Consider the following 11,601-nt stretch of genomic DNA (forward strand, 5'->3'; position numbering starts at 1 on the left):
CCCTGGGGTTCCCAGAGCAGCCTGCTCTTGGGCTTCACGCTGTGTTTGGGTTATTGAGTCATCACTGTGCTGCCGCAGCTGTCACCTTCAAAACAGGCGAGTTGCTGCGCGGCTCAGCTTCAGACGGAAGGGAGGAAGTGTGTATTGGGGCTGCAGCTCTTGCGCGCTTTGAGATGACAACACTATTACATATTGATACTGGATTAGCGGATCGTTTTAAAGAGTGATGTTTGTCCCCACTCTTTCTGAGAAAGTTTGAGCTTTGTTGGGATGTGTCTGTAATACTAAATAGTCACTAAAACAAATTTTTAATAAGTTTAATTGGAGGTGTGGAATTTGGAGAGACTCCTGGTATGACTTTATTTGCTGAATGAGATTACCTTACTTCTGTCGGTTATTCAGACACCTATTTGCCAGTGACCAGTGAAATGGGATTTTGCTTGTCAACAGTTTAGGAATAAACAGAAATAAATATTCATTGAGTTATTCTTCTGGCTGTAAGAGCACAAAATTCAATTTGTAATAATGCTCTCAAATCCAATGAAGCATAAGTATTTTGTGTAAATGAGTTGTAAGACTGCCATACAACACAAGCCAGTGTTTTGTCTTCCTATACAGAAGAACTGGAGAAGTTTGTAAGTTCCTTTAGGTTTTCTAATTCAAATAATCTGAACTGCAGTCAAGTCTTTTCTTTTTTTCCTTCCCTTTTTGAAGCCCTTTGTGTGATTCCTTACCAGTTTAAGCTGCATGAAATCAGCTTCCTGCAAATGGGCAATTAGGGAGTTTTTAATGGAGCTTGTGCTGGTGTTGGTCAAAAATATCCCATTAGCTGAGTTCTTTCAAGTGAAAAACTTATGCAGGAATATGAAATCCTTTGAACTGAGTAGTGTGGTGAAAGGTAGCAAATGTTCCTGCAGCGAAATAGCCTGGTTCAAATAGATCTGTGTCCGTTTTGCTATTCCAAGCGTTTCCTGTAATCTCTTGCAAAGACAGACATGCCGTTGGCAGATACAGGCTGTTATGGACTCTTTCTGGAACTATGCAGGGGATATTATCCTAGAGCGATGGAGTTGTAATGTGTGTTCGTTTTGCCTTTTCCTCTCTACCCTCCCAGGTGCAGGAACTTCACGAGGAAGAAGCACAGTGGGTGAACTACGATGAGGATGAACTGTGTGTAAAGATGCAGTTGGCAGACGGGATCTTCGAGGCCTTAATCAGAGACACTATTGATGTACTGAACCAGATAAATGAGAAGCAGCGGAGATTACTGCTTGTCTGACAGAGCTGAAAATAAACTTGACGCTGCGTAACCACTGAGTCATGGGCCTTTCTGACTCCCAACGTACTCTCCACCCTGCGAGCACTGCTGCTGGACTTCCACACGTGGGTTTTAAAGGCAGTACAGATGTGATTACAGCAACCTGAACTTGCATCCTCTGCCGCTAGAGACCTTGCACCGGATTTGTTGCTTGGAACAAGCTGATCCTCACTAGAGGCTGCGTCGTGGAGTGCTCAGACTGTTTGCGTGCCGATGCAGTTATGCCACATAGCTGTGAGCAGCTGTCCATGGCCCCTGCCTGGGCCTTTGACATGCAGCCTGTGTTCTGAAAGGGTTGGGTTAAGTTGGGGTATTGGCTGTTTTACTGGAATGGCGCTCAGCCATCAGTACTCGAGTTGTCTTTAGAAATGTGAGTAATTTGCAGAAGAAATGGTTTGGTCAGGTTTTAGTCATAACTGAATATTTACCATACTGAACAGTGTTAAAACCTTAACACCTCTTCTCCTGCAGCCCTAACAATGTGCATCAGTTTCTTCTGCTCCGGAGCCCAGTTAATTCCATTTTCTGTGAAGCTGGTTTTCGTCTTTCTTCCCAGGATGTGGTACCAGATACGGTGCCGGTCAGTCCAGGGAAATTAGGTGATGTTGATTTTTGCATTCAAGTAAAGAATTCTTACTGCTTTTCCTATGTTAACGTGCTTCAATCCAGAGGTGGAGCAAGATAAAGGCCGCCTCATGCCAAACGTGAAAGATGAGCCCGTGGACAACTTTCCTCCTACCGTGTAGCACTTCTTCACTTCCTGGAGCACCAGCTGCTCCTAGATAACGGATACTCAGGATTCTCTCAGGCACGAGACATGCAGGAGTGGAAAATGTTTCCTTGCAAAAATTTGGCCTTCACACCCTCAGCTTTCTCCCTTCTTGTCACCTAATAAATCGGAGAAGCAATTACTTGAACAATTTAGAGAACAGAGTGTATTCACCAAAGAAAGCAGTGCTTGACTGTCTGCATGTTTTGTGCTTGTGGCTTTTTTTTAATTTATTTTCAGATAATTTATTAAGTGGGTTATAGGAGAGTGTCCTGTGCAGTTGGTTGTGCTATCTTATATTTTGAGACAGCCAAACTTGAGAAAGCGTCTGTTCTGGAAACTTCTGGTGTCTGTTTTCTTCACACACAACCTCCAGCTCCTCGAGGCAGATACAGGAAAGGTGAGAGGAACCAAACCTCAGTGACTGGGGGTGGGAAGCAAAGGTACAGCTAGGAACGGAGCTTCCCTGCACCTGATTCAGAGACAAGGGAGAGTTGAGGGGACTGAGCTGAAGAACGATGCGAAACTTCCCTGCTCCATCTGTTTCCTTCCTTTCCCAGAACTTCTAGGCCGTGGGCAGCTGTTACCCGGTTCATTCGGTGCCGGGTTGAACCACAGTGTCCTTCTGCCGAGTTCTTTCCTAATCTGTCCCTCCCATTCTGGTGTTTCTCTTGGATGAACACAGACAATCTGGGGTCGAACGTTGATGCCTTAATAGTGGATGTCCCTGTTTGTTAACCTGGGACAAGATGCAGAGGAGAGTCAGGTTCTCCAGGCACATTGGAGTGCAGGGAGATGCTTCGAAGCCCTCTTGGAGGTCCCCCAAAGATGCTGCTGCCCACGATAGGCATGGGGGGGGAGATACCTGCTGCTTCTTTCATCTGCTTGGTTCTTGGCCTTCTTAGTACGCCTATCTCTGCTACTGCTCCATGAGGGTTTTTCTTTTCCTTTTTTTTTTTTTGGTTTTGTTTTGGAAAGCTATCATTGGAATATTTGCATTTTGCACAACGACACGTGGCTGGTAATTCTTCAGGGACAGCACTGGGAAGTGTTGGATTTATCAGAGGTCCAAGCAGACTCTCAGATGTAGTATTGCCAGCACCTCACTTGCGAGTTAATGGTGAGCCATATTCGTGGAAGCTTAATAAGTGGAAGAAGAAGGAGGAGATAACGCTGTAATAGGAACACCTCCAGCAGGGCATATGCACGTCTGTCCTGCAGTAGCAGCCTTTCTGGCTGGCTGGAAGTCAAATGGTCTTGGCAGAGCAATGTTCAGCCTTTTTCCTTAAGTGATTCATTTGTCCGCCTAAGGTGTCATGATGCTGAACTGTGAAATTCTCAAATGCTTAAAATAGAAGCAAACTAAAGCTGCTGCATTTAACCAGCCTGGTGTCACTGCTTGGGTCACTGCCTCAGATTCCCTTTCCTGGGTGTATCGTTTTCAATAGAGACGATTGTTATTTTTATAGGTAGCAATTACGAAAAGAAGGTAGAAACCCGCAGCGCAGGTTGGAGGCTGGAGTATCAGAGAAGCGCAGTTAGCTTCTGTCCCGTAGATGGTGTGGCCGGCACTGAGAAGGGTGCTGCGCATCACGGAGGCTTTTCAGCTGCCCTGTGGGGCTGGTGGGGCTTCTCTGTACAGCCACCAGCAGGGAGGAGGCTGCACAGCTGGCCTGCCAGAATACCAGGGACCATTGGAGATGATGTGCCCGTTGTCTCGCTGGCTTAGATCAGCAGTAGTTTAGCACCCTCTACAGAAGTTGTTTTTACGGCTGTTTGGGCAGAAGAAAACTGTGTAAGTAGTGGCTTTATTCCTTTGCAAACATCACCGTTTATTTTTTGGTAGCAATCCTCGACAGGAGCAACCCTAAAAAGACTTGAATATACGTGAATTACCTTCTCAATACCTCAAGTGTGTTGAGTTGCTTTGAGTTGAGTGTATGCTCAATAGCTCGAGTGCGTTGAGTTACTTTGGGACTGATGATTACTGCGATGAAGCAATGGTCTGTCTGGGTCGTGTCTGATAACAAGGAGGTGGGGGGATTCTGGAGTTTTAACAGCAGAGGCCAAGTTCTGTATTTCTCTCTTCTCCCCAACCTTCCCACTAAAAGAACAAGATGATACTACTGGGTCCTGGTTATCTTGGTGCCAACCCCGTTAGAAGTTTCAAGGCTGCGAGATTTTTCTGAGACCTGTGAGCTCTTTGAGGCAGTGGCCAATGTCACTGTGGAGATGCAATTCCCTTTTCGGAAGGATCTCGGTGCCGGGTGGGAAAGCCCAGGCTCGTGAGGACCAGGAGCGTGAGTACCTCTCGCAGCAGGATGCTTCCTGAGCTGAGCTGCGGCAAATCAGCACTTCTGCCTTTCAGAAGAGGCTCGCTGCTCACGAGGTAGAATTGAGGGATTGGAAAAATCCCGTCTTGTTCACTTTCCTTTCTTGAAAAAGTGGCCTTAGCTTTTTGCAATACTTGAATAAGTGTGTACCTGCAGAAGATCTTCAGTAGCACAGTGATAGAGACCTTTTAAGTGACTATTCTGCACGGAACTGAGCGCAGTTCTGACTTTCATATCCCTTTGCTACCTTAAGACTATTAGGAAAATAAAGTACTTTTCAGCAGAGAAACAGTTGAATCTTACAAGGTATTTAGTGCATCTGAAGTGTTTACAAATCAACTAAAATGGAGAAAAGCAAACTATTGAACTTATTTGTAATTTAAACGTTAAATGCAAAAATATATACAGATGAAAGAGGAATACTGTAATTAACCTGCATTTAATAGTTTTTTTTTCCTTGACTTTGCAGAGCCTTTTGATATACGTTTGCAAAGCCGCCTTCTGGGAGGCTCCGTCTCCCGATGTACTGTGTTGTGGAGATACTAAAAAGAAACCTGTTTACTGTGTATGTGTAAATAACCTGGTAACTTGGTTTTTGGGCCAGTTTCAGCAAATGTTCACATCCAGAGCAGCTTTGCACAGTAGACAGACCCAAGGGTGTGGAGGGGTTTTTGTAATTAAGAACTGTAAAATAACCAGGGGGGTCCCTGTGTACACCAGTGTAAATATCTTTCGTAACTGAAATGTACTTTAAGAGAACAAAATCTGTAAATAAACTGATTTATAAATTAATCTTGTTTCCTGGTTCCTTATAAAATGGAGCTTTATAATTACCCAAATGGCTGCTAATTCTGAAGGTGTCCTGGAGATTTGTCCCTTATACGTTCCCATCTCTGTCTGATGCTGTACTTGTGATGCCAATCACAGTCCACAAAATCCCATTAGTTGCCTTAATTATAATCACACGTTATTAGAATTTCCTTATTGTTAAAGCTGACTGATAAAAACAGAAAATAACATTGTGTAAAAGGCACTACGTGGCCTTGCCAGGAGAAAAATTACTCCTTGTCTTTATGTAAAATAGGTTTTAAAAACTCATGTTTTCCAACGTTTGGAAAAAAAAAAAACCTGTGTTGGAATGAAATTCTTCAGAGCCTAAGCCTTGTTTCAGAGCACTCAATTAGGCTCCTAAATTTTCACAGTTGAGTAAAGCTGCAGCCCCCAGCTCTGCTCACTTCCTCAGCTGGGGGGGCGAACACCCCTGCCTGAAAACTTCATTTCTTGGTGAAGCTTTCCTAAATCCTTGTGGTTTCCTTTTTCCTCTGATGGTTTCAAACTGTCTTCTGAACAGGAAAAAAACAAAACCCCAAACTTTTAACATATGAAAGGTAGCAGAGCTTTGCAAGAGGAGGTCAGAGCAGTTGTGGTGCCAAACCCCAGGCGTGCAGGCAGGCAGTGATGGGACGGCAGCGGCCGCGAGGTGCAGGGGGAGCAGAATGGGCACAGCAGGAGACGGGGAAGACCCAGAGCATTTGTTGAGCCTGTTCAGGACCCGTGGCTGCTGCTGCTTCTGCACCTCTGCTGTGTTTTGGGGCTGTTTCTTAGCATATAGCTGAGCGTTAAACACTGATTTCTGTCTAGCAAGGATGTTGGAAATGTTCTCTGGGAAAGTGGAGTTTGGAGCAAGAAGAACTTCAGGCTAGTGAGCTTGCACGATAAACTCATGCAGTTCCCTGTGCAGGTGGACCTGTGCCTAATCAGACGTGCAAACAGTCTGCAAGAAAACAGCGCTGCTCTTCCAGCTTGGGTGAGTTATATGGGGGGACCCCTGTGAACAAAACCACTGCGAAGGCATTATTAACGCTGCGCTGAGCAGTTTTTTGCTGTTTCTCCTTAGCAGAAGTACCTCACCGTGGAGGAAGGCTTGGTGCGCTCCTTTCGGAGGCTTTTTTGCTGCAGTCCCACGGTGTCAGCACTTGGCGGAGAGCATCGCAGCCGCCTGAGCTCGCTCTGAACCAGCCAGAGCGCGGCAGTGGGGCACTTGCTGCCCAAAGGGCTGAGACAAAGCGGTGCTGCAGCCTCTGCACGCTCATTATCAAACAGCAGGAGAGCATCCGTGGCACTTCCCTCACCCTGCAGCTATTTCGCTCCTTGAGCCTTGTGTTTGCAGACAGGGATCTACTTGCAGCCATCAGCATCCTTCCCTGGAAGTGGCTTAGAGTGCATTTACGCTGGAAAAAACTGAACTGTGCTTCTCCGGCTGGAGACCTGGCTTCCCTTTAAAAAGGGCCTGAGCAGCGGGAAGGCTGCCACGGTGCTCTGGCAAAGTGACACAGCAAAGTGCTGCATCGCTACCACGTCCTTGCCCAGTATGCCTGGTAACCAGCTTGGCAAAGACTCTAATTTCCTCATTTTCAAACCTACATTGCTCCACTTTGGCACGGACTTTCTGCTGGGGTGTTTGCGCAACTCTTCCCAGCACCACCGGAGCGCAGCTGCCTTGCGAAGGCTGCGCCCGTGGCCCTGGTGCAACTCCCGGGTTGGGCAACGGCAGGCAGCCGCCTTCCCCAGGACACCGCCGGGCACTGGTGCGGCGCCTCCCCGGGGAGGTGGTGCCATCGCTCTCCCTAAAACGCTGTCATGCTCAAAATGCTGTCTCTGCTCTGCATTTTGTGTCCTGCATAGCGTAAGGGCTTCCACAGTGCCCCTTGGTCCTCATTAGCACAGCCCTGGGAAGAAAAGGAGCCGGCAGGGAGCTGCTGGATGCTGGCAGCTCTCTGCAGGGCACGGGAAGGAGGGGAGGGGGCTGCCTGGCCGTGGCGTGGCAAATAAAATTCCTGGCCCCAGAGTTGCACCTTCCTGCCCCCTCCCCAGTGAGATCCTGGGGAAAGCTGGGGGAAAGGAGGAGAGAGGAGCCACCGCCCTCGGCAGCTCTGTTCAGAAGGAGGACGAGGGTCAGGCAGGAGCAGGGTGTATGGGGAAAGAGGCCTTTTTTTTGCCTGACGGACATGGTGTGTGAGGATGGCCTGAGCAGGCCTGGTTGGTTCCTGCTCTGGGGTTTTCCATCGGTCCCTTTGTGGGAGTTGCTGTGGCCCTGGGCCGTGCTCCCTGCCCAGTGCTGGTTCCTGGTGGCTGGCTGACTTGCCTGCCACCAACCGTGACATCTCGGCTGGCTGTAAATGGGATTTTCTCTCTGAGTTTGCTGGAGATGGAATTAATGGCGGTTATGGGGGCATCCCAGGTGGTAACATCAGCCAGCTCCTGCACCTTCACCCGGGTGTGCTGGAAGCATCCCCTGCTGCAGTGCTGGGTGGTGGTGGCACGGGGACAGAGACGTGGCCGGAGCCTTTCTAAAGAGGCTTTGTGTTCCTTCATTCCAGCACAACAGAGGCACTGAAGAGGATCCTGCCCTTTGCCTTGCTCAGCTTGAGGAGCCCGGTCTCACCTCGATCCCACTCGTTGCTCTATGGAGGTGATGGAGCCCGTGCAGCCCAGCCAGCCGGAGGTTGGCCATGGTGTGGCCCTTGGCAGGTGAGCCCACGTTGCACTGCAGGACGGCCACGGCCAGAGGAGCGCCCCATTGTCATCTGTGTGGTATTCTGCTTCATGCGCTGCAATTAAGCCAGCTGCCAAATGATGATGTGGCAAATCTGGGCGGTGTGGTCTCCTCCGATCTGCTCCTGGACGCTGGGCAGATGAGCTGGAGTGGAAAACATCTGCTCTGTGCATCCTGGGTTGTGGCGATGACTTATAAGGAGGGACTTGAGTAGATCTCAAATTCGTTTCCAAACCCTACGTGCCAAAGAGGGTACCGGGTCCTACCAGCGCCCTCTGAAAAGAGCAGCGCTGCTGCGTCCTCCCGAGCAGGGATGAATCAGCGGAGGGTGAATAGCAGACAGGGGCTGGAACTGCTGCAGTCCTGCTGCAGACACAAACTACGTGAACACATTCATCACATCCTGAGAATGCACCCCAGATTTTCTTGCGCGTCTGTTGTTATTACAGGCTGGCTGGGCTTGAAAGGTAGAAATCAACAACTGCCGGCTACCAGTGGCAGCCCAGAGGGGCTCTGCTGGTCCTAGGGGCTCTGCTGAGCGAGCACCTCCGCAGGCACTGGCATCGGTCGGGGTTCGTGGCCACCCGTGTGTCATGGGGAATCGGGTGCCAGCTCCTCCGAACGGCCTCTTGAATGCCAGGGCTGGGTGATGGCATTGGCACCTGTCATGGTTGTGCCATGAGTCTTGCATTGGTTGCGTGTTTTTCTTGGAGTCAGTTCCTGGAATCCCAATTACGCAGGAACGTGTTCCTTAATTTTCAAGGAAGAAAGTCCATTTTGGGATCTCCCCGTCCCCGAAACTTCAAAACAAAGGGGAGGCGAGAAGTTCCTGGGTTGTCTTACCCTGACGGTTTCAGCCATTGGTTTTCTGCAGGCAGATTCGTGCAGACATTATAAATCTTTCCCCATTTTCCAAAGCACGTTCAGTAATCCTTTCTGGCAGTTCAAGAGCCGAATACGTAAAAACCCAAATAGTCTTTCCTTGTCTCCTCTCTAACCCAGCACAGAGATGATCAGAGCAGCTCTTTGTGTCTGTGAAAACGATCCATTTTGGGTGCATGAAACGAGTTCTGCAGGGCTCGAACGATTTCACTGAGGTCTTAGTGGCCTTTGAGGATCTTAGCCCACATCTCATTGACCTCAAGGCAGTTCCTGTTGGCTGGGAAGGGAGATCTGAGAGCTGATGAGCTTAATGAACATGGCACCTGTGCAGCTTGGGAGCATCTACAGCGATCCTTAGCCTCGTTACGTGGGAGTGAAGCATGTCTCTTCCCCAGGTTAAGGATGCTGAGCTGGGTGCTGAAGCCATTTTGCTGAGCTCTACTAATGGAAATCAGGCATGTTCCCAGCCACAGCATGAGAGCCTAAAGCTGGGCTCTGGGGCTGGCTGGGGGCTCCAAAGGGCAAGAGAAGGACCAGCGGCAGGTAGCACTTGGAGGGCATTCCCAAAGCCTCTCTGGCCTTCTACCACTTCTTTATTTTATTTTTAAAATTCATTTTAGTTAATCTCAAATCCATCTTCAACAACAACAAAAAAAAAACAGCTCTGCTTTGCCTTCAGGCGCGATCTGCAATGAAAATCCAGCTTGATGCAGAGATGAAAAGCTTGATCTTAAGAAAATAAATTAAAAAAAAAAAAAAAAAAGAGGCCATGGGGGCAAGCCCGCGCCTGGTGCCGCAGGGACGCGCCAGCCTGGCGGCAGGGTGGTCGGCAGCACCCACGCCGCGGCTCCCCGGAAGCAGGAGCATCCCCACCCTGGGGCGGATGAGCAAGGGCCTGGCTCACCCCAAAAGGAGCCGGAGCCCCGGGCTGCGGGCTCTCCCCTCGCTGCCTTGGGGCGTGCGGGAGTTGCTTTTGCAGCTAAAAAAGGATTCGAGGAATTTGGGCTGCCTTGGGAGGGAGGGGCGAGCTGCATGGGGAGGATGCTGCCAATTAGGCTGGTGCTGAGCCTCTCCTTTGGCGTGATAACCCCATCACGCTGATGAGCCCTTAAAACAAGGACTTTAGCCCAGGGTAAAATAACGGTGATTACATCCCTTAGCACTGAGGCTGTCGGGAACAGCTGCCCTGGACAGAAACTGGGCGGCTGCCGGCAGGATTTTTGTTTTTTAATCTCCTGCTGGCTGACAGCAAGCCGTGGCATCACCCCTGCACCAGCCAGAGGCTGCTGCTCACATCAGCCACGCAGGGGCCCCCTCCCTGTGCTGTGATAATCCCGTTGGGATTTAATCACAGCTGCCTGGGCTGCGTTGTACCACCCTCTGCCCCCGTTCGCATCAGCTTGGACCCATGAAGGGTGCGTGGGGGCAGCCCTGCTGCCCTCACATCCATGGTCTCCATCCCCATCGCCTCCCCCTTGCACCCCTGGGGCCATGCCCCGCTCTGAGGCCCCTGTGCTCCCCTGCCAGGGCAAGGCTTGGCTCTCGCAGGCTTGTTTTTCTAGCATGGCAAGTCCTCCTAAAATACCTAGGTGGGGCCCGTCACGGCTAATGGCCTTTCTGGGGCTGGAGCCAGCACCCGGCTCTGGGGAGCGATGGGCACCCCGCGTCACGGGGCCCCTTGTCACCGCGGGGCGGGGAAGGCAGGAAGACCTTCCTTTTGGAGACAGCAGCTTTTAGGGTGGCTTTTGAGTTTTTTTGGGGGGGAGGCCACGTCCAGCTCTGCCCCGGGGCGCTGTGCAACGGGCACCTTCCGGCTGGTGAGGCGGGTGCGTGCGTGAGCACCGGCACGGCCGGGCGGGTGGGGAGCCCGCGGCCCCACCTGGGGCTGGAAGGTTGGGAATCCCTGCTTTTTTTGGGGCGGAGGAGCTGGATTTGGGGCCTTTGTGGTGCGTAACGCAGGCAGGCATCGCTCCTCGATGGCAGCCACCAGCCCTGTGCATCCCTGGGTGTCCCTGCCACGTGTGGGGACAGCGATGGGTGGGGGGGACACCCCTGCAGATGCCACCCAGCCGGCGTGACCCTGGCTGACGTCAGGGTGTCCGAGCTGGGTGCTGCTGTCACGTCACGCAGGCAGCTTCCCTCGAGGAATTTCCATAATGGCAGCGCCGCAGGTTTTGGGGCTGAATCAGCTGCCTTTCGTCTTGTGTCGTTTTTATCAGAATTTTACGCGGTGCGTCCGCGGGTGCTGGTGGCCTTTTGGGGAGGGTCTCCTGGGACACCCCCCTGCCTCCCCCGGCCAGTGCGCGGGATGGGGGCTGCCTGGCGATGGGGTGGGGGTCCTGGGCAGGGGGACACGCTGGGTGCCTCTGCCATCCCCACAAGGAGGGGCCTTTGGGGTAGTGGGGGGCTGTGTAGGGGCGCAAGGTGGTGCAGGTCAGGACCCCCCCAGGCTGTGCACCCGCCCAAAACGTCGGGGTGCCGCTGAGCCCCCCGAGTTGGGATCTGTGTGTGGTGTGTGTGGTGTGTGTGTGTGGGGGGGGGTGTCCTGACAGACCCCCCCAAACTCCCCCTCAGGCGGGAGCAGCTCCCGTCAGGGGGCGCTGTGATGGCGGCGGGGTGTGTGTGTGGGGGCTGAGCCCCGCCCCTCCGGTCCCGCCCGCCGGGGGCGGCCCCAAAGCCGGGCGGCCCCAAAAACCGGGCGGCCCTAGGGGCGGGCGGCCCTACAGCCGGGCGGCGGCGGCGG

General features: G+C 51.5%; 1 protein-coding gene across 12 annotated transcripts in view; it reads left to right on the forward strand.

Moving 5' to 3' along the window:
* The window catches only part of CEP350 (centrosomal protein 350), a 74,657-nt gene extending 69,445 nt beyond the window's left edge, over positions 1-5,212 (forward strand). For all 12 annotated transcript variants that reach the window (XM_080601578.1, XM_080601575.1, XM_080601580.1 and 9 more), the window contains one exon: positions 1,115-5,212. In XM_080601578.1, the coding sequence (XP_080457704.1) occupies positions 1,115-1,279 (165 nt within the window). In that variant the 3' untranslated portion in view covers positions 1,280-5,212. The remainder of the gene's footprint in view (positions 1-1,114) is intronic.
* Positions 5,213-11,601: the final 6,389 nt, after the last annotated feature.

The sequence above is a fragment of the Anser brachyrhynchus genome (assembly GCF_964034855.1).
Source record: "Anser brachyrhynchus genome assembly, chromosome: 8".
NCBI classification, from domain to species: Eukaryota; Metazoa; Chordata; class Aves; order Anseriformes; family Anatidae; genus Anser; species Anser brachyrhynchus.